General features: G+C 40.7%; 2 protein-coding genes across 12 annotated transcripts in view; one reads left to right on the top strand and one right to left on the bottom strand.

The window, feature by feature from the left end:
• RXFP1 (relaxin family peptide receptor 1) overlaps nt 1-23,347 on the top strand; it is a 46,229-nt gene extending 22,882 nt beyond the window's left edge. Inside the window, exons 3-18 of the mRNA XM_075150142.1 lie at nt 951-1,055; nt 1,889-1,994; nt 3,561-3,632; nt 5,241-5,312; nt 6,370-6,441; nt 7,291-7,362; nt 8,140-8,214; nt 8,495-8,566; nt 9,476-9,547; nt 14,233-14,304; nt 15,548-15,619; nt 17,759-17,830; nt 18,323-18,552; nt 19,799-20,209; nt 20,730-20,948; nt 23,046-23,347. Of these exons, the coding sequence (XP_075006243.1) occupies nt 951-1,055; nt 1,889-1,994; nt 3,561-3,632; nt 5,241-5,312; nt 6,370-6,441; nt 7,291-7,362; nt 8,140-8,214; nt 8,495-8,566; nt 9,476-9,547; nt 14,233-14,304; nt 15,548-15,619; nt 17,759-17,830; nt 18,323-18,552; nt 19,799-20,209; nt 20,730-20,948; nt 23,046-23,347 (2,096 nt within the window). The remainder of the gene's footprint in view (nt 1-950; nt 1,056-1,888; nt 1,995-3,560; nt 3,633-5,240; nt 5,313-6,369; nt 6,442-7,290; nt 7,363-8,139; nt 8,215-8,494; nt 8,567-9,475; nt 9,548-14,232; nt 14,305-15,547; nt 15,620-17,758; nt 17,831-18,322; nt 18,553-19,798; nt 20,210-20,729; nt 20,949-23,045) is intronic.
• On the bottom strand, nt 7,278-26,670 carry C4H4orf46 (chromosome 4 C4orf46 homolog). 11 transcript variants are annotated; one of them, XR_012673528.1, is made up of 4 exons: nt 26,499-26,670; nt 26,055-26,396; nt 17,282-17,367; nt 7,278-7,554 (listed from the first exon to the last, which is right to left on the bottom strand). XR_012673528.1 is itself a non-coding variant. In XM_075149424.1 (4 exons), the coding sequence occupies exons 1-3, from the start codon at nt 26,658-26,660 to the stop codon at nt 26,107-26,109; spliced, it is 303 nt and encodes a 100-aa protein (XP_075005525.1). In that variant the 5' UTR covers nt 26,661-26,670; the 3' UTR covers nt 21,896-22,958; nt 26,059-26,106. The 11 variants fall into 11 exon arrangements, 5 of the variants coding, with proteins under 5 accessions (XP_075005525.1, XP_075005527.1, XP_075005526.1 ...); XR_012673531.1 differs by lacking the exon at nt 7,278-7,554 and having other exon boundaries at nt 16,466-17,367; nt 26,055-26,119; nt 26,269-26,396; XR_012673532.1 differs by lacking the exon at nt 7,278-7,554 and having other exon boundaries at nt 16,466-17,367; nt 26,055-26,116; nt 26,269-26,396.
• Between the last annotated feature and the right edge of the window lie 135 nt (nt 26,671-26,805).

Below are 26,805 nucleotides of genomic sequence, written 5' to 3'. Positions count from 1 at the left end.
TATTCATTACATAAGATGCTTTAAACTAAAAGGAGGTGGGTGTTGTCAAAGCTGAAGAGAGGTCAGGCTCAAATTAATAAAACTAAAATTGGATCACAGCTTGCAAAGGTAAGTTTTGTTTTCTTTTCTTTTCTTTTCTTTGGTGGTGTGTATTCGTGCCTTATTTTGGAATTGGTTACCTGATCAGTTAATTTACAAATGTACAACAGATATACAATACAAATATACAATACAGATATGCAACAGACTTCCAAGAAACAGGTCTGTAGTTATTTCCAGCACCACTGTATATGGAAATCCCCATTTGTGGGAAGGAACTGAAAGATCTGCTCTTCAATTTTTGCCTTTATGGCCATAATCCAGTCTGATCCAGTACATCTATGCACAGTGACCAAACATATGGAATAATGCTTTGTTTAAGAAGATGCATATTAAGCTTAACTTAAACATAATAACTTGAATATCTTACACCACGTTACCCATTCTCTTGAAAAGCAGTGTTCATTTGGCCTTCATCTAGATTTTCAGGAAAGAAATAGGCTGTAATAGTGTGAGACAGCCCTCTGAAAGAAGTAGTCAGAGTTGTACTAATCTTTTGAGCTTTCCTGGACAAAGTGACCAACCCACACATTTAAGGAGGTAGGAAAACATGATTGCCTCTCATTTTCAGACTCCTACATGAATAAAAAGTTCAAAGTGAAAGACCATACTTTTTTGGTGCAACTGTCACAGAAAATGTTGTTGTTGAAGGTATAATAAACTGTTCCTACTATGCAACTCATAATTTCCATACATACCTGTGATTAGGCAGCTGTATAAAGATAAGGTCATCTAATAGTCTATATTTCTGAAAAAATCATTGAGAGTTATTGAGATAAAAACTGAGGGAAAAAAATTGATGCAACTAAGTTTCTATTCTAATGTGTCTTCAATTTGTGTTTTTTTATTAGAAGACAACAATGGATGGTCTCTGCAATTTGATAAACATTATACAAAGGACAAATACAATAAACTTAAATCTCTGTATGCAATTCAGACAAAGACACCTGAGTGCTGTAAGTAATTACAGTTATTATTTGTGTGATTTATTACTGATGATTCCTAGAAAGAAATGCATAGCAAATATGCTTATCAGAAAAAGAAATATAGTGCAGTTTCATTTATAGTAAAACAGAATGTCTCGGATGAACAAACACATTGAAGCTAATTTCAGTTCCGTTAAGAGTGATTCATTTTCTGTAAGAGAAGTGTCAAACATGCCAATTAGGAGGGCAATATAAACATATATCTGAATATATTAATACAGCTGGAAAGACCACGAAACACACGTCTTTTGGAGTCAAATGAAGGCAGCGTTCCTCCAAATTCACTTCTTCGTACATCACATGATTCTTGCAAACCCCTTCCACTGCTGTGGGCATTCTTCCCTTTGTACAGATTTTCTGACTCTGCTGTCTACTATGAGCACTAACTTAAAGCACAGAGACGGGGTGGGGAAAGGGAGCAAAGACTTCCTGATCCATTTTCATCCCATTTTCACCTGGACAGAATTGTGCTTATTCTAGTACATGTAAGAGAACTGAATCATCTAAAAAAGGGCCACAAAAAATCTGAAAAACCGCTACCAGGCCAGATTCCTGTATATCAAGCCTAAAGCTCAAGAGCTTTTACAAGCTCTTTCACAGAGATCAAGAGGTAACATAATTTTTTGTGTCCCTTTATATTTATTGATAGGGGCTTCCCAGGTCTAAATCAATTACATTAAAACGTGTGTCTTAATTTCTGTTTGTCTTTGTGCTCACTGTTCTTTTACACCATATTTCTTTCCTCCCCACCCCATCACACCACCCATCCAACGTGCCACAACCACATTCTTGTTTCCACGCAGTGGCTGGAGCTGTGCCAGCAGAGTGTACCTGCCAAGGGCTGGAGATCTTCTGCGATGCTGCCAAGTTGCATGCTGTCCCATCAGTCTCTTCAAACATAACCATAATGTAAGTAGAGCAGAAAAGTGGTCTCTTGCTCTGTTCAGGCTTGACTATGAATCCTACAAGCTTTTCACAACTACAGCCTTATAATTATGACCGGTTGGCTCAGCTGGTGCTTGCGAAAGCATAGGACAAGAGGAAATGGCCTCAAGTTGTGCCAAGGGAGGTTTAGATTGAACATTAGGAAAAATTTCTTTACTGAAAGAGTGGTCAGGCCTTGGAACAGGCTGCCCAGGGAAGTGGTGGAGTCACCATCCCTGGAGGTATTTAAAAGACGTGTAGATGAGGCCCTTAGGGACATGGTGTAGTGGGCATGGTGGTGTTGGGTTGACGGTTGGACACGATGATCTTAGAGGTCTTTTCCAACCTGTATGATTCTATGATTCTATGATTCTATGATTCTATAGTGTCTCCTGTTGATACGTCCTTTAATGTTTTAAGTACAGATTTTTCCCTGCATAAAAGGAGAGAAAAGGAACTAAAAAACTCAGTGTGAAGTAATCATTTCATGTTTGTAACAGTGACTTGAACTAGCAAGAGTTTGAGGAAATCTAAAATCTTCAAAAGAAATGTTTCCTTTTAAGGCACAATATTTAGGACCTTTTTGTTATTCTATGATCCTACCAATAGTCTTAGTCTATATTCCTGCCGATAAAGCCAATAACCTTGAACTCAGTGGAACTACCTGCTGGAGCAAACCTTTCTAGTTCTCATTTGATGCCCCTGAATACACCGCTATTTAAAAGGATTTAATCTGGGCCGGTTCATCATACAAATACATATGTTTAAGCCAAACTTTTTGAAGAGATCAGGGAATGGTTGATATTGCACTTAGTTTGCACATGACCATTTGAGGGCCATTTTCTGTGTGATGAGCAGAAGGCAGCATCACGTGTCCTTACCTGAGGATCTTCTCCGTAGAGCAGGGGTACGGATCTTTCTGTTCGGTACCAGTTTGTGCTCGTGTGTGGCTGAGGTTCTCCTTGTTGGGTCTGTGTTCGAATACCACAATACTTCATAACGAAGATTGATGTGGAATGTCAAATATATATTTAAACTAGCTGTTGGCTCAGGGTCAACAAAGTCTTCAAAAAGAATGCCCGAGTTCTAGCTTTAGAAGAAGCAGTGAGTCGGTTCAGCTGGCTTTTAGGACGGACTCTCTTCTAATCCAACCATGCCCTGAACGATTTTTGTTCTTGACAGGACACTTGAGTCAGTGCGCAATGGAGATGGGGACATAGGGACACATGCACTGGGAAATAAACTCTATATGCATTTGAGGTTTGAAATAAAACTGTGATTTGGTCTATACTCAAATCTTTTTGACTCTTAAATTTAACTATTATTTTGTCATTTGCTCTGGGGACATGGAAGAATATTTTCGGATGATAATGTATTTGGCTTACTGCTTAAATAAATAAAAATATTCAGACAAACAGAGGTGCATATTCAGATGATTTCATGTTGCTTTTATTATTTGGCAGTGTGAAAGCAACTCTTACTGAATAACAGAAGTGGTAGCACTGTAGGAAGCTGGGAGAGTAGTTTTACGCTGTGCATTCATTCCTACAGGTCTCTTCAGAGGAATCTGCTAAGGAAACTTTCTGCTGACATTTTCAAGAAATATCAAGACCTTAAAAATCTGTAAGGGAGTGTTTCAACTTAAATTATCTATTTAGTGCCTTAAATATTCGTCCTTTCCCTCTCACATGCACACACACAGAACTTAACATCTAAATGACAACCCTCAGTTTATACTCAAAATTCTGTTTTGTCTTACTCTTCAGTAGCTCATCTAATTGTGTAACCTGTTTGGCTCAAATAGCTTGATTTGACATCTCTCTTTTTGCAAAACCATAATTTCTGCAAATTTAATTTTTTTATATTGACTATTTTGTACCAGAAAAATGCTAAACTTTCATCGTGTCTGAAGGAAGTTATATTTATAATGAACAGTAACATGCCAAAAGAAATTAAAGTAACTTAATCCATTTATTCTGCAAAACAAAAGTTTGGAAACTCAAACTTCCCATTGTCATGGGAAGTTCACTCACATGGCACTTAGTTTTATTCCTAATTATGTCTGGTACCAATTTGATAATGCCCCAACTAGTCAAAGTGTTAGGGCGATATAATACTGCGTTATGTTTTATGATGTGTAATATATATGTTGTTCAAAGATCATAGCCAAGTTTGCTTTATATAGAATTAATGAAATTAAGAATTAAATGCAAAACTCTAGGGCAGGGCTCCTATGTCACCAATTCAAGGCACTTAACATTCCTAGAAAACTTACTGGAGTGTAACTTTTATGGAAACTGTGCTGTACTGCAGCACCATCTTGTGTCCACAAAGTTAAGTGCCATTATTACCTTAACGTCTTGAAACATAGGTTTTCATTAAAAGAAATACATCCATGTCTATCTGTACAAACCATTTGTTTTCTAATATTAATTTCACATATTTCTGATCGATAACTGTACATTTTCAGAAAGCTCTTGAGCAGTGTTTGACACAATTTTGTAAAAGGCAATATTAGATTTCTTATTGCTTTTTAACAGGAATGCACCTGGGTGCTTTATTAACTGTAATTTAATTAAAAGGTTTTATATTTAAATATTACTCGGTGAATAACACTACAATGCTTTAAAATTATTTGAAAAGGATTTGGTGTTTGCAGATGATAATATTTTTGAACTCCTTATTTCATCAAAGTAGATAAACAGAAGAAAAATATTACTATTCTTTAGTTTACAGAAAATTAGTAAGATTGGTTTTACGTTTTTATTGTATTATCTTAAAAATGCAGCATTTTGAAAATTCTCTGGTACTATAAACAGAAAATTCAAAAACACATGTTAATTTGACATTTGCCATGCAAAAAAAAAAAAATGTTCTGGCTAAACATTCAGATCAGGCCACACAGGTGAGAACTGCAAGGTTAGGACCTAAAACAGGAGGTCGCGTACAACCACTGTGTTGTTCATCTCAGACAAACCAAGCATCTCTTTGAATGAATTTTGTAATGCTGCTGGGAGGGGGTGGGTATTTCCTTTAAAACACCTTTGCGGTCTTCGCAACTATAGCTGTGAAATGGGTATTGTCAAATTTAAGATGTGACAAGTTTGACAGCTTCTTTTCAAGTACCACACATGCATTCAGTTCAGCTGGCAGATTTTAATTGGTTATTTATGCTTGCTTTGACTTTGCATGCTTAGAGAATTAATTGTTGTTGTTGTTGTATCTTCTTAGGTATCTTCAGAATAACAAAATCAGAGCTGTATCTAAACGTGCTTTCAAAGGTTTATACAACTTGACAAAACTGTAAGTATTGCTTTTGGAATACTGAAGTAAAGAGCAATGGGAAGAGCTCTGAGAGTCACTATGGACGTCTCACTCTTATTTGATCCAGTCTTAGGAAGTTGCAAAATGGTCCAAATCTTTAACTCAATGATTGGATTGAGAAAGCAAAGATAGATAAGAGCTATCTGTGCAAGTTTATCTGACAGGACAATACTTTGAAAATACAAGTGGGCTCCATGCTTCACTCCTGTTCCCCAAATCTGCAGAATGGAAGAAGGAGACAGTATGGTAGTTACCTGGATAAAGTCAGAAGGAATGAAAAAGGAATAAAACAAAAGCAAGAGCTTGTGATGAATCAAAACTCTTTAATGTTGTATTTTGGTTTACAGAAGCAAACTGAAGTAACCAGTATTGGTAATGAAAAGAACGCTATTTTCTTTATTTTGCAGCAGTTTGTTGAAAGATGCTTCTAACTTTTAAGGAAAATGCTCAGTGAAAGAGATTACATATAAATTGTGTTGTTCAGTTCATATTTTTGTTTCTGCAGTGTTTTTAAAAGGAATTTTTTTAAAATGTTGCACCTCTTCTTTTTCCATTACATGAGTGTGGTTGATTATCTGTTATTATAACTGCTGTTATTACCTTCCCAGACCATTTATAGTACACCCCGCCCTCCCCTTCGTTTCTCAGACTTTCTTTTTCCATTATTCTGGTATCTACGTTTGACAAATGTCCTTAGCTGAGACTGAATGGGATCCTGGGAACATTCATGGTATGAATCACTCCACAGAAGAAAACTGGAAAGGGCCTAAAATATGACACTGAAAATATTTAGCTTGCTGTCTTTTCTTATAGATGAGACAAAATGTTCAACATAATTGTTCCGAAAGTCCTCACCACAGAGTCCTGCCTTGTTCTCAAAAAAGGACATGAAAATTACCATAATAAAAATGATAACTATGAAAAAAAAATAGCAGTATTCTGATAAATTATGAAGGAAAAATCTTAAAACTCATTTTCATGCATCTGATGCTAATTAATCGTTCCATTTGTTTATCTTTTGTTGGTCTTGTTTCAGATACCTGAGTAACAACAAGTTGACCAGTTTGAAGCCTGGTGTCTTTGAAGATCTCCACAAACTTGAATGGCTGTATGTTGTTGTTTTCTTATTTGTATGTTTACTTTCTCAAGGAATAATTAAAGCAAGAAAAAGAAATAATTGGATTGCTTTCATTTTTGTGCATAGCAGTACTTTATACGAGATAATAATTAAGGAACGCCCGTTACACTGTGCGAGGTGAAAATCCAATTGACTTTGGTGAGAGCAGAAATTAGTACTTGGACTAATTGCTCCAATGGCTCCAATGACTGATGACTTTTATAATACTAAATAATGTTTATTAGTAATTGCTTGTTACAAATTAATACATGAAATAACTCAGATACTATCAAACAGTAGAAAGAGATTTTTTGGGGCAGGTGTTTCCCTGTAAATAGTGCTTGAAATGTCCCAGACAAAATGACTGTCATGATCTGAAATATTGGTTTATTCCTGCTTTTCAGACAGATTAAAATGAAATACTATTTTGACTCAGTAAAGTTATTAAAAATAAGCAAATAATAACATGCCTAACATTTTTCTGTGTGTTTGGAACTGTTGGATTGCCGTGGAACACTATTATGTGGTGCTGCTTTATTTTCACAGGGAATCCATTCAAAGTGTCTATATCAAGGAATTTTAAAAACTCGCAAGAAAACACTTTTTTCTAAGTTGAAAGTAATTACTTTCTCTAATTTAATTTTTTTTTAATTAATTCTTTTGAAAGGAAATTAATTTGATGAATACCCTGACCTGCTAAGGAGTAGTGCATTAATTTTTTAAGTAGTTTGAATGGACATTTGAAGAAATCCACTTCAAAGTATGTTACTTTTTATCATCTATTCAATTTAAGACTGCAGACAATTATAAAACTGACATATGTTTTGTTGTAATTTATAGGATAATTGAAAATAATAGGATAAATCGAATCTCTCCATTAACATTTTATGGACTCAAGTCACTTATTCTCCTGTAAGTATTGAATAAGAACCAAAAGTGCCATTTAACAGAACAGAACAGAAAGGTTTTTTTATATATATCTCCTTTTTATGACGATTCTGCTTGCTTACCACGGAGAGCTGGCAGTACACTTGCAGCTTTTTCTTACCCCCGGGCAAGATGTGCTGGAGTAGGAGGATGTTGGCAGCAGCGGACATGCAGTGTCTGGAAAAGTATGGGGAGATGGGTGGGAAAAATGGTAAAAAGACAACGTCACCAGCGGGCAAGGACATGGCAGCTGCAGCAGTGGGGGCCAGTTGTCCTCCAGAGCCGCGGTGCAGGAGGCAGGGGTCCCATGGCTCCTGCCCCCCTGGCAGCAGCCTGGCCTCCCTCCCCTGTCCGTAACCTGCCCTGCCCTCTCCAGACCCAAACACGAGGGATCCCCTTCCCCTGCAGCCCAGAGGGAAACCTCCCCCCATCTCCCCCTTCCTCCGTCACCAACAGAAGTTACGTGTTATGACAGAATAGTCAGAATATTCATATTGACTTGCTATATTTTATTTAAAAAGCAGTGAAGTGAACATCTTTCCTTTACCTGGTAATTAGCAAGTTAAGGATAAAATACTGCTCCGCAGAATGCCATGGGGAAAACATGTAGAAGTTTAAGAAAATAATACTAACTCCAAGACTATGAGAAACGAATCAAGCTTTGATTGTCTTTTCAAAAGTACAAACATAAGAGGCATGAATTTTTTCTATAATATAATTTTTGGCAAATATAGCCAGCTTTACTATTTTTCTTTTTTTCAGAGAGATGATGAATAATTCTCTTGCTCGTTTGCCTGATAAACCTCTGTGCCAATATATGCCAAGACTAAACTGGCTGTAAGTCTACCTTATTTCACTAGAAAAATATTATTTTATTCTCTTTATATGGCGCTTCCGCGCCACTTTTTCTGACGGGGCGCTGGATTTTACAGAGTGCCTGCTGGGTCACTGCAGGGTTGATGACCTGAAGTCATCAAGTAGGTGTGCAGAAAAATTAGATGTCTGGTTCCCACTCTTTTGTGCAGTCATGAAGTTCTGGTAGTATTTTTCTTTAATTACCTTAGAATAACTGCCTCAATTTATTTTCAGTGATTGATGTTCTGTTTTTATATCCCAGAGACCTTGAAGGCAACCATATCCATCATGTAAGAAATGTCACTTTCATGTCCTGCAACACTCTAACCGTACTGTAAGTAATAGGATATGCTAGCCAGCCAGAGTGAGAGATGCTTGTGCTGAACAGTCAACTGATTCATTACAGCTAATATAAAAGTTTCCTGAGTATCATGGTTATTTAGGTCTCATGGAGATTAAATTAAAATGCTTGGTTTTAAATAAGCGTCATACAGAATAACCACTGTTTACATTTATAGCAAAGTTCAGCATTGATATATGCAACTATATGAAGCAATTTTGATGGATATTAAGATTTAGAAGCTTTCTAGGAAGCAAAAATCTCATAATAAAAAGCAGCAAACATACAAAATACATAGCTTGTTTCTTCATTTTAAAGAGGTTGATTGGCTGGTTGGTTGGCTGGCTCAGCAATTTTAGAATTTTCCCCAAAGTTTCTTCAGTGATGTTGTAATCATCTTCAAAAAAATCCCTTCAACCTTTTGCTAGATTAGTTTGCTCCATGGTTCCTGTCACTTTCAATTTTTAACTCTTCTGCGGTACCCATATTCTTGGCTTTCTCTTTGCTTTTAAAATCCAGGTGGTTCATTTATGGAGCAAGCTCAGTGGCATGGGTGAAGGAAAAGTTGCATGGCCATGTGCCTGTGTCCAAGATGCAGTTAGGTCACAAGCCTTCCAGCCCACCTAATCTTCCTCCTGCCTTCAGTCAATTTATACCAGCCTCCTATGGGAGGTGTGTGTGTGTGTGTGTGTATATATGCACAAATGAATGTGTGTATAGGCAACAAAAGTCATTTATCAAATGGTAAAATGGCAAGCTTCTAGATCAAATTATCTTGTTAACTGAATTGGGCAAATATTTGAAGATGCAGAGAAGATAGAATTTTTAAAGTTTATAAAAAATTTTCTCCAAAACCAAATAGATGTCATGAAGCAGCAACATAAGTTTGTTTTATTCTTTCAGGGTGATGAGACAAAATAAAATCAGTTCTTTAAATGAAAACAGCTTTTCTTCTCTCCAGATGTTAGATGAATTGTGAGTTGATTTCTTCTCTTACTTGTACAAGTCACAAAGTTTTATAATTTATATTGCAAATATCATTTATCATAAATTCTATTTCATATAACATGCTCTAGAGACAGCATCCATCCTCAGGTTTTTTTCTATAAATTTAACAGTGAAGAAATGGTCGATAAAATATTCTGTATCAATAATATCAGGTTTTTTTGCTCAGAAGAACGTTACGTTCCCTGAATAGAATAATATTAATTAATCTTACATCACCACAGTCTAGGTGCATGTGACCTTTACTCCTCTGTCCACAGTTATTAGGATTTATGCTTAGTGAAAATAAGGAGCAAAATACAGAGAAGAACTAAGGGAAATATGTGCTGGCTAGCCCATGTGAAAGAATTCCCACCATGAAACAATATCTTTAATTTATTTCAAAGCTCCTACAACCCAAGTTGACACTTCTGTCCAGGTCTCCGGCTGCAGGGAGTGCCTGAGGCTGTCCCTTGCACAGGAGGGCAGCAGAGACGATGCCTGTGTGCGCTGTGACCAGGTGGATGTTCTGCTCAGCCTGGTGGCAGAGCTGAAGGAGGAAGTGGAGAGGCTAAGGAGCATCAGGGAGTGTGAGAGGGAGATAGATTGGTGGAGCCGCACCCTGCCATCCCTGAGGCAAGGGCAGCACATGGAGGCTCCACAAGAACCGGAGGAACCCCTGCCCTCTTGCCACCAGGCAGAAGGAGGAGACCCAGGCGATGGAGGGGAATGGACACAGGTCCCTGCTCGGGGTGCCAGACGAACCCCCGGCCGGCCTCCCTCACCTCAACCTTCCCAGTTGCCCCTACACAACAAATATGGGGCTCTGGAACTTGAGGGCCAGACGAATGAGGACAAAGATGAAGGCCCATCCAGGGGGTTGCCCGAGGCGAGGCAGTCAGCCCCACAAATTACGACTGCCTCCGCTAAGAAAAAAAGGAGGGCAATTGCCATTGGTGATTCCCTTCTGAGGGGGACCGAGGGCCCAATTTGCCGGCCAGACCCATCCCACAGGGAAGTCTGCTGCCTCCCTGGGGCCCGGGTTAAGGACATTACTAGGAAGCTCCCCAGTCTGGTACAGGCCTCCGATCACTGCCCGCTACTGGTTATACAGGCTGGCAGTGAGGAGGTTGCAGAGAGAAGTCCCGAAGCGATCAAAAGGGACTTCAGGGTGCTGGGGCGACTGGTGGGAGGATCGGGAGCACAGGTGGTGTTTTCCTCGATCCCTTCGGTGGCAGGGGGGAATACTGAAGGGAACAGGAAAACTCATTGGATCAACACGTGGCTCAGGGGCTGGTGCCATCGACAGAATTTTGGCTTCTTTGACCACGGGGAGGTTTACACGGCACCGGGCCTGCTGGCGACGGACGGAGTTCAGCTGTCTCACAGGGGGAAAAGGATTCTCACTCATGAGTTGGCCGGGCTCATCGAGAGGGCTTTGAACTAGGTTTGAAGGGGGAAGGGGATAAAACCAGGCTCTCTAGAGAAGAGCCTAGGGACCGCACGCCATTGTCGGGGGAGAAATCGGCAGCCCAGCTCAAGTGCATCTACACCAATGCACGCAGCATGGGAGGCAAACAGGAGGAGCTGGAAGCCATTGTGCAGCGGGGTAGCTATGACTTAGTCGCCATCACGGAAACATGGTGGGATGAGTCTCACGACTGGAGTGCTGCAATGGATGGCTATAAGCTCTTCAGAAGGGACAGGCGAGGAAGGAGAGGCGGTGGGGTAGCCCTGTATGTTAGGGAGTGCTTCGACTGTCTAGAGCTCAATGATAGTGATGACGAGGTCGAGTGCTTGTGGGTAAGGATGAGGGGGAAGGCCAACAAGGCAGATATCCTGCTGGGGGTCTGTTATAGACCACCTAGCCAGAATGAGGAGGCAGACGAAATATTCTACCAGAGTCTGGCAGAAGTCTCACAGTCGCTAGCCCTTGTTCTCGTGGGTGACTTCAACTTTCCGAATGTCTGCTGGAAATACCACATGGCAGAGAGGAAACGGTCAAGGAGGTTCCTGGAGTGTGTGGAGGATAACTTCCTGACGCAGCTGGTAAGCGAGCCCACCAGGGGAGATGCCTTGCTTGACCTGCTGTTCACGGACAGAGAAGGCCTGGTGGGAGATGTGGTGGTCAGAGGCCGGCTTGGGCTTAGTGACCATGAAATGATAGAATTCTCAATACTTGGTGAAGTAAGGAGGGGGGCCAGCAAAACCGCTACCATGGACTTCCGGAGGGCAGACTTTGGCCTGCTCAGGACACTGGTCGAGAGGGTCCCTTGGGAGACAGTCCTGAAGGGCAAAGGGGTCCAGGAAGGCTGGACGTCCTTCAAGAAGGAAGTCTTAAAGGCGCAGGAGCGGGCTGTCCCCATGTGCCGCAAGAAGAACGGGTGGGGAAGGCGACCGGCCTGGCTGAACGGGGAGCTCTGGCTGGGACTCAGGAAAAAAAGGAGAGTTTATCACTTGTGGAAGAAGCGGCAGGCAACTCAGGAAGAGTACAGGGATCGCGTTAGGTCGTGCAGAGAGGAAATTAGAAAGGCAAAAGCCCGGGTAGAACTCAACCTGGCCACTGTTGTGAGAGACAACAAAAAATGCTTTTATAAGTATGTTAATGACAAAAGGAGAGCCAAGGAGAATCTCCATCCTCTATTGGATGCGGGGGGGAATGTTGCCACCAAGGATGAGGAAAAGGCTGAGGTACTCAACGCCTTCTTTGCCTCAGTCTTTAATAGTCAGAGCAGTTATCCTCAGGGTACTCAGTCCCCTGAGCTGGAAGACAAGGACAACAAGCAGGATAAACCCCCCATAATTCAAGAGGATGAAGTTAATGACCTGCTACGCCACCTGGACGCTCACAAGTCTATGGGGCCGGATGGAATCCACCCGAGGGTACTGAGGGAGCTGGCGGAGGAGCTTGCCAAGCCACTCTCCATCATTTACCAGCAGTCCTGGTTAACTGGGGAGGTCCCGGACGACTGGAGGCTCGCCAATGTGACGCCCATCTATAAGAAGGGCCAGAAGGAGGATCCGGGGAGCTACAGGCCGGTCAGCCTGACCTCGGTGCCGGTGAAGATCATGGAGCGGTTGGTTTTGAGGGTGCTCACGAGCCATGTCCGGGACAACCAGGGGATCAGGCCCAGCCAGCACGGGTTCATGGAAGGCAGGTCCTGCTTGACCAACCTGATCTCCTTCTATGACCAGGTGACCCACCTGGTGGATGAGGGAAAGGCTGTGGATGTGGTCTACCTGGACTTCAGTAAAGCCTTTGACACTGTCTCCCACAGCATTCTCCTAGAGAAGCTGGCGGCTCACAGCTTAGACAGGTGCACTCTTCGCTGGGTAAAAAACTGGCTGGACGGCTGAGCCCAGAGAGTTGTGGTGAACGGAGTTAAATCCAGTTGGCGGTCGGTCACGAGCGGTGTTCCCCAGGGCTCAGTACTGGGGCCGGTCCTGTTCAATATCTTTATCAACGATCTGGATGAGGGGATCGAGTGCTCCCTCACTAAGTTTGCAGACGACACCAAGCTGGGCGGGAGTGTTGATCTGCTCAAAGGTAGGAAGGCTCTGCAGAGGGACCTGGACAGGCTGGATCGATGGGCTGAGGCCAACTGTATGAGGTTCAACAAGGCCAAGTGCCGGGTCCTGCACTTTGGCCACAACAACCCCAGGCAACGCTACAGGCTTGGGGAAGAGTGGCTGGAAAGCTGCCCAGAGGAAAAGGACCTGGGGGTGCTGGTTGACAGCTGGCTGAACATGAGCCGGCAGTGTGCCCAGGTGGCCAAGAAGGCCAACGGCATCCTGGCCTGTGTCAGAAATAGTGTGGCCAGCAGGAGCAGGGAGGTGATCATGCCCCTGTACTCGGCCCTGGTGAGGCCGTACCTCGAATCCTGTGTTCAGTTCTGGGCCCCTCACTACAAGAAGGACATGGAGGTGCTGGAGCGTGTCCAGAGAAGGGCAACAAAGCTGGTGAAGGGCCTGGAGCACAAGCCTTATGAGGAGCAGCTGAGGGAACTGGGGTTGTTTAGTCTGGAGAAGAGGAGGCTGAGGGGGAGACCTCATCACGCTCTACAACTACCTGAAAGGAGGTTGTAGCGAGGTGGGTGTTGGTCTCTTCTCCCAAGTAACTAGCAATAGGACAAGAGAAAATGGCCTCAAGTTGCGCCAAGGGAGGTTTAGATTGGACATTAGGAGAAATCTCTTTACTGAAAGAGTGGTCAGGCCTTGGAACAGGCTGCCCAGGGAAGTGGTGGAGTCACCATCCCTGGAAGTATTTAAAAGACGTGTAGATGAGGCCCTTAGGGACATGGTGTAGTGGGCATGGTGTGTTGGGTTGACAGTTGGACACGATGATCTTAGAGGTCTTTTCCAACCTCTATGATTCTATGATTCTATGATTCTAAGTTAAGGGTATTTCACTTTCTTTTTTATGTAAATAAAATGATAATAAATTATGTATCTAATGGCATATCTGAACTAACTAGACAGAGATCTGATGGATCTAGCTTCCCACTTTGTTTTAACAGCATTCTTTTATAGTCCAAGTTTCTGATAACCTATGTAATAAATAATATCCTATTTGGCAAATAGAATAAAACTGTGTGTCTTGAAATTGCAAAACTGTTCAGTAAATTTACTGAGCCTAGTAAGAACTTACTGTATCCTACCTGTGGCTGTTTCTGCAGAGATTTGGCTAGCAACAAGATTGAATCGCTTCCTCCATATATATTTAAGGATCTAAAGGAGCTTTCACAACTGTAAGGATTCTTGATTATTATTATATATAACTGTATGTTACTCATCTGATATGATGCTTTCAGTCATGAATCCTGGGAAAGGAAAAGCACCTTTGTTTGTATGCGTCATTTGAGCTCTGCCTAAAAAATACTTATCGCAAAAGTAATTCTATATAACATTTTGCCCAGAATAGTTTTGTAAAAGATGTGTATTTTCATGTCCCAAAAGATAGCAAGTTCAAATTCTACCATTTTCTAAATATTATTAGTGTACACAAAGTGAGCTGTGCTAGCTCTATCCTGAGAAATTAATGATTTGATGGGAATGTTTAATGTGATATCAGGATTTGGCTCTAAAAATAGATCATAAGGATGTACGAGCATCATACAGATGCCTTGTTTGCAACTGCTTTTTTCCTGTGAAAGAGTTCCAAAAAAGCATCAGCTATTATAAAACCAGAAAGACATTCTCTCTTTTTCCCATGATGCATATATAGGCAAATTCTCAAATGCTGCACTGGAAAGTCCCCATCTTTCTCACATAACCTGAAAGAGGCACTAGTCACAAAATTGAAGACCTCTCCGGAGGAGAGGAGGTAGTATGTGGAATAACTTACTTTTGTGCTTTTCCAGCATCCTTGGGATCCATTACAATACACTGGGGCAACCAAGCGTGTACAGCTGCATTTATTGAGTTTGCGCATTTTAGTTAAAATATCAAAACAAAAACGTAAGGAAAAGTTACAGGGAGAAGAAAAAGGGGATGTACCTAGAAACACTCTTGCGCAGGGTGATAGCATGTAATGCTAAGGTCTATTTTTACATTCCACTGCCTCTGTCTCGTCTTGAACTCACACGAATTATTATGAAAAAATAGATTTTAGCAACTAGCAAAACCAATTGTAATTTATTGCTAAATGCATGCAGTTCAGCTAGGTTCTTTTACTTGAAAAACAAGTCTGGGAAGTTTAATAACTAAATATTTCTATAGTCAAACCTTTAAGCATCAGGCTGGGGGAAGCAGTTGTGTGTGCGTGTGTGTGTGTATGTGGCGATAGCAAGTCTGTGAAGCATCTGACTGCTCTTTCCACTGGCTTAGCAAGCTGCATAACACTAAATGAATGTTACCATTTGCAGTTGTACAAGTCCTTCCTTGTACAGGACTGGAAAAGCAAATGGATTATGTAGTTTGACTTTATCTTTGGAACAAGCTTTAAGGAAGATGTACTGCACAAAGTTACTTATGCCTATGTTGCATTTACAGGAACCTTTCTTACAACCCAATAAAGAAAATACAAATAGACCAGTTTGATTTTCTAATTAAACTCAGATCCCTGTAAGTATCAACTTTTTATATTTTAGCTGTATTTTCTTTGTGATTATGCACATCTTCTTCAGAAGGACATGATCCAGAACATGTTTTATAAGAAATTGCTCTTGAAATAGTTTATAGTTATGTTGATGATCCTCAACAATTTAAGCCTGGAAAATAATTACTAGCAATACTCAAATTTTCCTTCCTGAAAATATCCATTTCATAATGGAAATTTTTCCAACAAAAAGAGATCATAAATTCAGCTAAGAAAAGGACATTGTCTTTTCTGCTATTACAGAACAAGATTAATGCAACCCTCATTTGACCTAGCACAATTCGTTCACAGGGCTTAAAGGTCATGCAAGGGCCAGTTGGGGCTACTAATGCCATGGGCAGGTACCATTACGATATGTAAAGGCAGGAATTACAAAGGAATTTGGTATATGTACAAGTTTGGGGACATATTTCCGTTCTTACAGAATCTACTGCTAACACCATGAAAAGAACAATATAAACCAAGTACGATTCAGCTGCCACGTCAGAGGGAGGTGGGACTTTTACAAATCTTTTTGAAGAGTTTATGGGGAGATTTTGTGGGTGTACTAACACAGCAGCTCTAACTTGAATTCTGCCAGCAGAGCTCTTCCTAAAACTGTGCGATAGTGAAGTGACAGTCTTGCAAATCTGAAACTATCCTGCAGTAGATTTAAGTACATCTTCACGGGCCACTGCACATCTGCAATAACCAGCTTGGTAGAGCGCAGCATTGGTTCTTGTCAGTCATCATTTCAAAGTGGCTGTGTACATCTAAAAAGAGAGGTTTCCTTGGATAGGAGCATAATAGGAGTTTATGATTTGACCCCTGAGCTGTAGCCAGCAGTGCAGATGCCTTTGTCCCACTTCCTCACAGTGATTTGGAATCCAGGGGCCAAATTCAGCCAAATTTAGTAAATGGCTAATGACCTGAAAATACTAAGTCTGTACAAGTTTAATGAAAATAAGCAGCTGAGCGCAGAAAAGAATAATTAATTACCTCCCTAACAGTCAGGCTACAACATATATTTTATCTGTTATTTAACACCAAAGAACATGCAATTGACTGACCACGACCTTCCATATTTTTAAGTTGAGAAAGTTGTATAGATAGATCTATAAGAAACTGTATGTTTCAGCACTCAGTTTGTAGACCACCAGTTGCCTCTACGCTAGTTTAAAATAGTAAGAATAGCTACGGAAAGCACACCCCAGGATTCACTGCAGTGCTTAAACAAAACTAAGAATTTTCCATATTTGGGGCTTTATTCTTATCTCCTAGCAAAACTGCTCACCAGCCCAAAGCAACTAACCAGTAAGACTGGTACATCTCTCCACTTTTGCCTAAATGTGCTCAAAATTCACAGGAATGTTGCGCTCAAAGCATTGAACACTGAAGTCGAATAAGGCTCCCCACAAGAAGAACCAAAGCCCTCTGCCCAGTTGCAGTTTAGAAGACATGTTGCACATCTAACCAGGGGATGGGATGGACTAGAAGAATGCAGAAACTGAAGTTCTAAAAGAACAACTTACAGTTACAGTTTATTGATTTAGCACTGCAGGGGAAATAATAGTGCTGTTTTCAATATATTAAAAAAAAAGAAACAAATCCCATCTATGTGTCACAAGAAAGCCAGCATTTTCCCTTACATGCCATGTTCTGTGTCTCAGCTTCCTGCTGCTCTTGACACAATGAAGACTGAATTCCTGCAGTGGTTTGTTTGTCTAGTAAAGCACTCCCCTAGGATAAAAAACAGAAGAGACACATAAAATACTACTATTGGAACAAGTTATTATTTTCTCAGCGATGACGAAAGGACATCAATAGAACAATACTTTGGAAGGGCAACATAATAATCGGAGATTTCACTGCTGAGAGCACTAAAAGAGCCGCCTTCATGATTTTGGAAGAACAGCAAGTTTATTAGAATTAACTGCAATTCATTTTATTCCACTTTAGCTTTTACACAGACTTTCTGTTCAAGTTTCAAAGGGATGACAGATTAGATGCAATTGAAGTTCATCTCTAGTAACATGTAATCATAGAAACACAATTAAACACTCATAAAGTTTGTTCTTTTACTACTGAGTTTCTATTGCCTTTTATTGAGAGTATATTATTTACAGCAGCTTGGAGGGCATTGAAATTGCAAACATCCAGAGAAGAATGTTCAGACCCCTGAGAAACCTTTCCCACATGTAAGTAACTCAGGTTGCCCCAGGGGAGGTTTAGATTGGATATTAGGAAAAATTTCTTCACCGAAAGGGTTGTCAAGCATGCCCAGGGAAGTGGGGAGTCCACTTCCAGGTGGTGGAGTCACCATCCCTGGAGGTATTTAAAAGACGTGGAAATGTGGCGCTTAGGGACATGGTGTAGTGGTGGACTTGGCAGTGTTAGGTTTACGGTGGACTTGATGATCTTAAAGGTCTTTTCCAACCGAAATGATTCTATGATTCTAAGTAGATTATTCCATTTTGCTTTCTTTGGTCTGAATTTTACAATTTACAAAATACTGAATAATTAAGAACAAAAGTGGTGAGAAACGGCACGTGAGCAGTTGACAAATCTGACAGTTTTTCATTAATTTTTCTTCTTTCAGAATATGTTTTCTGAGTAGTTACTAGAGAGTCTTGATATTCTGGTAACCAAAGTAGAACCATCTCTTATCTGTTTTTCTTTCTCACAACCAGATATTTTAAGAAATTCCAGTACTGTGGATATGCCCCTCACGTGCGCAGCTGTAAGCCCAATACTGATGGGATTTCATCCCTTGAGAATCTTTTAGCTAGCATCATACAGAGAGTGTTTGTCTGGGTTGTATCTGCCATCACCTGCTTTGGAAATATTTTTGTTATCTGCATGAGGCCTTACATCAGATCGGAGAATAAGCTCCATGCCATCTCAATAATGTCCCTCTGCTGTGAGTACTCCAGGCGTAAAAGAATATTGTTTTAGTCTGCTCATAGTGTATATGATATTTGTTATTATAAATCGGTGACATATTTCCAGCACTGGATTAACTAAACTTTCATGCTGTTGCGAATGACAATACAAAATGCTGTACCTTATGCACTAGGAGGTCTCTCTGGCAGCTGATAAATTCCAAAGGTTTCATGTTTGATTTTAATGCTGCGGGTATTGTGTCAAATTCCCACTTTCTTCAGCAAGAAGAAATACAATTCAGAATTTTTCAAAGGCCCATAAACCTAAATTTTACTATGCATTTTTAAGTAAATAGCAACTTGTGTGTGTAAACATTGTGTTCAAGACACTTATTCTATTTTTTTTCACAAACAAAAAGTTACTTGTGCAAGTATAGAAAATCAGTCCCTCCTAGCTCCCCAATATTAAGAATTAGGTGGGTTTTTTTTTATTTTGGCCCTAAAAGCAAGACAGGTTTATGGACAAACTATTTGGCAGTACAATTACCATAATCTCAAGTACCCTGTCTCAATACAGGAGAGTCTACAAGTATTTCACAGATGGAATTAGTTGCATTTTGAAAGGTAATTGTCAACAGTGTATAAAATGACTGCTACATTTCGAAATACAGCGTGTCAGTGATTTTGAAACTTTGTTGTTTAACCACGGAACAGTCTAGACACCACACAAAACTTCCAGCCAAAATACCGGAGAAGCCTTCAGCTCTACGCTGACAGCTCCTTTTCACTTACTAGCCTTAGAAGACTATGCACACCAGTTTTGAACTAGCATAAGGCAGACAAACCAAAACTAAACTGTGAATCCAGCAGAGATGCTCAAAGCAAACTGTCTTAAGCCAAATGTCAGTATCAAAAAGGAATAAGACCTGGTAAAAAAAGGGTTGCAAGGATAATTCTATAAATGAAGCCATATCTTTTTCTACTTGCAAACCAATTTTATCTGAGCTTCAAAAAATCAGGTTGGAAACAAGTATGAAACATAGATTGTCAGTCCAAATGAAAATTAAAAAAAAAAAAAAAAGGAATAGAACTGAATTATACTGCCTTAATTGTAATTCACAATAGCATTCCAACTATAATATTGATTTTATATCTGTATAAAATTAGCTTACTTTTAAATATATACTCATATATACATATGTATGTCTGCTTTCCAATATACATATACACAGAGAATGGGAAATTCAGATGTGTAAATAATGATGTTAAGCACTGTGCCCACAGGTGCTGACTGTCTGATGGGAATATATTTATTTGTGATTGGAGCTTTTGATCTTAAATATCGTGGAGAATACAACAAGCACGCTCAGTTGTGGATGGACAGTATTCATTGTCAATTGGTGGGATCGCTGGCTATTCTGTCTACAGAGGTGTCAGTCTTACTGTTGACTTACCTGACTTTGGAAAAATACATCTGCATAGTTTATCCTTTTAGGTGTTTGAAGCCCAGAAAACGCAGGACAATTTCCATTTTGGTTCTTATCTGGATAATTGGGTTTGCTGTTGCTTTTATCCCACTGAGCAATAAGGAATTTTTCAGGAACTACTATGGCACCAACGGCGTCTGTTTTCCTCTTCACTCAGAACAATCAGAAAGTTCAGCAAGTCAGATTTATTCTGTTGTCATTTTTTTAGGTAAGTTGCATTTCTTCTTTATATATGATTAGAGCTGCAAATGATCTTAATTTTCAAACAAGTAAGATAGCTTTCCGGTGATGTTCACACCTCATATTTAGATGCTCCAGTAAGCACTTAAAGACTTTTTCCAGCCTGAATATTTTACTATATTAGATAGATACTTACGTATCTTAAAATGCATGAAGGGTTGAGAAAATAGAAAGAAATTAATGACCGTTAAGTTCCTGAATGAACAGACTTTGTCAGGGAAGTAGAGCAATGATAAGACCAGAGGAGAACTACGTAGTTTGGATGAGATGGCAGCCATTTATCAGGTGACGATGAATGAAGTAAATACCTGAGCGTAGGCAAAAATTCAGTGCTCAGGTGAAGACAGACTCAGATCTTCTGGCTGCTTAATTCTATGGGACAAGCAGTTTAGATGGAACATTTTTCTTTTACTAGCCAGCCTGCAAATAGGTGATGTGGCATTGCCATTATGCTGTTAAGTTGTAACTAATTTTAACTTCTTAAACAGGTGTAAACTTGGCAGCTTTTATCATCATTGTGTTTTCCTACGGGAGTATGTTCTACAGTGTTCACCAAACAGCGATTACAGCTACTGAAATTCGGAATCATATTAAAAAAGAGATGACCCTTGCTAAACGTTTTTTTTTCATTGTATTTACTGATGCACTATGTTGGATACCCATTTTTATTTTGAAACTCCTTTCTTTACTTCAAGTAGAAATACCAGGTATGTCCTTTCTTTTGTGAGGCTGTTTCAACTCTTCAGCATGAAGAGTGTTGTTTCTACTTCAGAAGAAAAAGAATTGAATGTATTGAACTATATTACTATAATGAACTTTGTTATATATACAGACATATGTACACACAATATAACGAAGTATATAGTATTACTACTCCATTGAACTATATTACTATAGTCATCAAAGATTAGTCACCTTTGAGTCAGCCAAAAAAACCTCAAAATTCAAATCGTTCAAGTCTGTCTCCATAGAGTATCTATAAAATGTACGAAGTGTATTTGAAAGCCAAGGCTGAACTGTATTGGCTTTTCTCATCTTATGGCTTTTGCTGGTTCTGTTGCCTAAATATGGCTCAGAACAGTACAGTGCTTCCTATCTTGATTTAGGAATATAATTTTTATCCTGAAATAACTTTCTTTTACAAACTGGTACTTATAGTTCAAAACATTAAATTACATAAAGCTGTGCTTACCTTCTTTATGCTATGAATATATTCCCATGTAAAAATAGTGTAACCTAAAAGATTAAAAATTGCACCTTATTTTTTTCCTTCCCTTTGCAATAACCAGTACATGCCAGAAAAAATAGACTTTTTATGTAGGGCTTATAAACCCTGTTAGAAAGAACAGGTGAACATGAACAGTACCATCAGCAATAGTGGATTCAGACTCAATGTACAGATTATATGTCACAATACTACGTTGGTGAGAAAACATTTTAGCTCAGAGAATTTTGTCCTATGTGCTGACCAGGAGTGTTGGGAATTAACTTTTCAAAGTTTTGACTTGCGTTTCAAATGCCTGAAAGTTACGTTGATTACGTCAAATACTTTCAGTTATTTTAAATCTTCTAAAATGCTTCTTTGTGAAGTTATCAAACCACCTAAGAAATTTTAAAGAAAACATTGTGAAAAGTAGAAACGATGTATTCTGAGTTAAGAAACCTTGAAGAAATCTTGCTGAACGGCAGGGTGATCTTGGGTTCAGCAAATGAATGTTATGCATTAGATAAACCAGATTAAACAGTGATTACTCATGTTGTAAAATAAAAGACATCACAGGGAGTTGTCCAAGTTTACAGAAGTTTTAAACCATGTTTGATGGCATTTCTTTTTCTTTGGGGATACACCAGGACAGCTTTTGAACTAAGCATCTGCTTGTTTCCAAAACTGTAGACATGTTATGGGCATCAATAGGAACGTATTGACGTTGCAAGTCGTAAAGCCAGAGAGGGAGGGAAAGGGGGAGTGAATTAAGTTTTTTGTACCGCTTGGAACAGTTCTATAATTGTTTTATGAATCAAACAGTGCAATGGAGCGCACCCACTAACATCTTTCCGCACTTTAATCCTGTCCCTTCTCCACCTGCCCCTCAGGTAACAAGCTGACTTATCTCCCAAAACGGTAAGGGTGAGAAGGGGGTGCTGGAAAAATGCACACAGACCCTGATACAGGCAGGAGAGTAGGAAACCTTCAGAAAGGAAGACAGTGCGAACACGAAAACTCTTACCAACAGGGCAAGCAGGACATAAGGAGGATGTAGGCAATGCCCTTTGCAGGGGGAAGAATGGAGAAGTCCTAGCGCAGAGGAGAAAACCAGTCTCTGAGGGGACACAGGGACTGGAGGATATTGCTTCGCAGGAGGACAGGACATCGTTAGGATTTGGATGTCACTAGTCATGGGAAGAGGATGGGGAACAGAGATCACAGGAAGAGACAGGGTGCAAAGCAGAGACAAAAAGTTTTGGGCAAAGAAAATGGGACTCGGCCAGAACAAGGAGTGTGCCAGGGCAAACAGGGAGCTACGGTACAGAAAAGAAAGAGGGCTAAATGGAGCTACTGGGAGAGTGAAAAATGTCAGGTTTTGCAGGGAGTCCTGGAAACAGAGGGAGGTAAGAGAGCAGTGCAAGCGTAAGAGTGAGAAGAAAAAGAAAAGTACCTGTTGTGACATGAACTCAGCCTCGGAGGGCATGACCACCCCTCTCGCCAGGAAGCTGTGCTGGATAGGCATCAAGTGTTCGCATTAATTAACGCGTACAAATGCTGGAATGCATATTACAGCTTCTTTTCTTTTTCCCTCCCTAAGGTACCATAACTTCTTGGGTGGTGATTTTTATACTGCCAATAAATAGTGCTTTGAATCCTCTTCTCTACACTTTGACTACACGACCTTTCAAAGAAATGATTCATCAGGTTTGGTATAATTACAGACAAAGAAGATCCAAAAGAGATAAAGGCAGTCAGAAAACATACGGTCCATCATTCATTTGGGTAGAGATGTGGCCAATGCATGAAAACACGCCAAAGCTGTCGAAGCCTGTGCTTTGTACAGACTCCTCTGACGCTTCGGTGACTACACAGTCAACAAGACTAAATTCATACACGTAAATAGATTCTGAATCTTCACGGCGACATCTGCACTGTTAGCTTCACATCTGTGGGCTTACTGCTTTACAGGAAAGATGAGGGAGGTATGACACCTGGGCTCATGTGAACCAAAGCAGGAAGAGGGAGCAGTGTGTCTGTTTGCAGGTAGAACTGACACAACAATAATTTTACATCTCACAACAGGACCTGACATTTTGACAACTCGTCCTAGATCAGAATGAGAAGTCAGTTGTTTGTTTTTTCCTCCCAGAAGTCAGGAGTGTGGAAAAAAAAAATGAATTGTCATTTAAAACATCTCACCCTGAAAGCAGAATGCTTCAAAATCATCTATCTTGGGGGAAAAAAAAAAAGGTTATTCTCATTAAACTTTTTTTTTTTTAATTTCCCATTTCAAGAGCTGAATTTTTTTTAAGAGTTGATTGGTTTTCTCCGTAAGAAATTTTTTTTCTCCTCAAAATTTCTGACTGGCTGTATTTAGGTTGCATCAGCTCTTAAAAGTTTTAGGCAGCAATTTTATAATTAGGCCAGTTTATTGTATTTGTCAAAGCCAAAAAAATGAAAATTTTATTCCTTTTAAAAATTTATCAACTATTTCACTCATGTAAAGACAATCCTGAAACTGTAATGATCGTTCCAATTCAGGCAGAACCAGAACTGTGGGAAAGGAAAAAAAAAAAAAGAAAAAGTGGGGGGTGGTGTTTCTCAACTGAGTGTCCCCCCGCTATAGGTGGTGGAAGTTTCCCCCTTCAGAAAAGCATCCTTCCCTGGAAAGACTGGGCTGAGTATCCCAACATCTCGATGCTGCTCTTTTCCTCACTGTTTCTTAATGGGCTACCGAAAGTAGCTCTCCACAGCTTGCAGACTTCAACAAATTTCAGTCTTAAGATGTCTATCTCTGTACATGGAACAATGGGCCAAATAGAAGACTATCAGTCTTAACAGGTGTCATGACATCTGCATTTTAATCACCTTGTGCATCTGATTGGATGCATTACGGTTAAAATAATTTAAGGAGCACAGTCATTCAGCACTTTTGGGGGCATTATTTTATTTCCCAGTGTTACAAGGGTAAAAAAAAAAAAAAATTATCCCTTCTGAAACAATCCTCTAGAGGCATTTCCTTCGCATATACTTACTGAAGAGAATCTTTTCCATTATGAATTACTACAACTTCACTAGTTCTTTCAGTACCGTGCTCACAGTCCGATGGCCGAGAAGCCCACAGAGGTAAAAGAAATGCTTCTTTTGCGTTGATTATCTGAAGCTTTTTAAAATTAACTTAAAAGATACTTCCAATGTTTGCACTTAACTTCTTAACAGCGTAAGAAGTAGAGTTAAAAAAAGCGTGACTCACACTTCAACTGTTTACAGAACTTTGGATTATCTTGAAATCGAAGATTGTTAAGAATCTTGTTTCCACTACTGTATGTTTTATTGAAATAAAAGATTATCTGCTGAAAAAACCGACTTCTTTTCCAACTTGCTTAGCAACATTTTGAGTTGCAGGGTTAAAAACAGGTAAGTGAAATCCTGCCATGTGGATTGCCTTTAACTGGGGCAATTAGAACTCAGTTTAATAGAATTTGTGTACTCTGAGGGGCCAAGTCTTCTCAACGCCTGTAACTGCTTTTGATGAGATATGCAAGGATGTATGTCCTTACCATTATTTCCGTTTTTCACTTAAGTTGATTATGGACATATTCAATGTCATCTTTGTTTCTCTGAGTAACACAAGAATATTCATTATTTCAGAGTTTTTTGTAACATCTTTATTGTTTTGATAAGAAAACTACAGTTTGTCTTTTAAAAAGTCCTTCTACCAGTAAAAATAAGGCTGACTAAGAAATCAGGGTACGAACATGTTCTCCTGCAGCCTCCCATTGCATTTCAGCATTACTTTTTTCACATTGCTCTGGTAAAGGTACAGGAGTTTCAGTACAGCTATTTATTACAGATTAGCGATCTTTCAGACCAAAAGTTTCTGTTAACAGTAAGCTCTAGACTAACTAACTAGTAACAGCTTAAGGCAAAGATATAAAATAGGACCAAATACTGAAAAAGCCCTAATGTGCCTCCCGAGAGATGGGAGAATACATTTCACAGATTCTTTTCTAACTGATGGAAGCTTTTACTTATAGTTCAAAATAATCCATCCTATCAGTAAACAATGCACTTCTACTAAACAAAACTTCTACCATGCAGAGATATATGGTCCACCATAAGGCACTTTATTACAATAAAAGATAGTGTAAAATTGTTTGCAGTAATCAAACATCTTGCAAAAAATATGCAGCTTTATAGAATATATCGCGATACTGCTAAAAATAGCAAAGTTTGGGATACGGGGCTTATCTAAAGCTTGTAAATAAGCCACGACTTGCCATATTATCCCATCCTCAACACAAAGAAAAAGCGTGCATAGAGAAAAACTGAAGTTAGTTCAGCAAGTTTCTCTGGAGTTGGCAGGGTTTCCGCTGGTGACAGCTCTTAAAAAGGAGGGCTGACAATACCTCCTTGCAGGACACCACTTCCTCACCAGTAATGAGTTCTGGACGTACCACACATACTAACTTTGCATCCACCACATTAGCAAAAAAAAAAAGGGGGGGAGGGGGGAGAGTATTTCATGTATGAGGTCGCTGGAGCTGCAACGGAAGAGCCTAAAAGTCACAACCGATTCCCTAACAAAGTTATTTTGCTCGGTGACTTACATACAACATCCATACGAGTCATCAAGTATTTCTGAAAGAACTCCGGGCTCACGGGCAGCTGCTGAGGGAAAACAAAAATCCACGTGAACTCCCTAAAAAAGGTCGTTTAAAGAAAGCCGCATTCCAGCCCGACATAAGCGGGCAGCTCGGCGTGACCCGGCCGAGCCGCTGCGGGGGCAGGGTCAGCCGCTGGGCTTCAGGGACTCGTACCCCTCCCTCAGCAGGTCCCGCCATGTTCTGAGGAACCGGGCGTTCTCCGAGCACTTGGTGGCGAGCTCCTCCACCTGGGCCGACACGGCCGACGTCGCCTCCAGGATCTTCGCCAGCGAGAAGGCGGCCTGGAGGAACGGAAGAGAGGTTGGGGGTCGCCGACGCCCGCCCGGCCCCCCCAGGCGCCCTCCGTGAGGGGACCCCCACCCGCCCGCCGCGCCGGCACTCACGTCGCCGATCTGCATCTCCACCTCCTCCAGCAGCTCCCGCGTGTCGCCGGCCGGCAGCTCCGGCGGCCGCGACCCCTCGCTCCCGCCGCGGGTCCGCCGGGGCCCTGCGCCGGGCGAGCCCTCGGGCACCGCCGCGGGCGGCAGCGGCCCCGCCTCGGCCATGTCCCGCTCCGCTCACCGACACCGCCCGCCGCCCCGCCCATCCCGAGCCGAGCCCCGCCTCCCGCCCGAGCCCCGCCCCCGGCATCCCGGCACGTACCGGCGAGGAGCGGGTGCGGCACCGCCCTCCAGCGAGGAGCGCGGGTCG

This window comes from Calonectris borealis, chromosome 4 (assembly GCF_964195595.1).
Source record: "Calonectris borealis chromosome 4, bCalBor7.hap1.2, whole genome shotgun sequence".
NCBI classification, from domain to species: Eukaryota; Metazoa; Chordata; class Aves; order Procellariiformes; family Procellariidae; genus Calonectris; species Calonectris borealis.
Note: the sequence above shows the minus strand (reverse complement) of the source record. Positions and strands in the feature narration are given on the sequence as shown.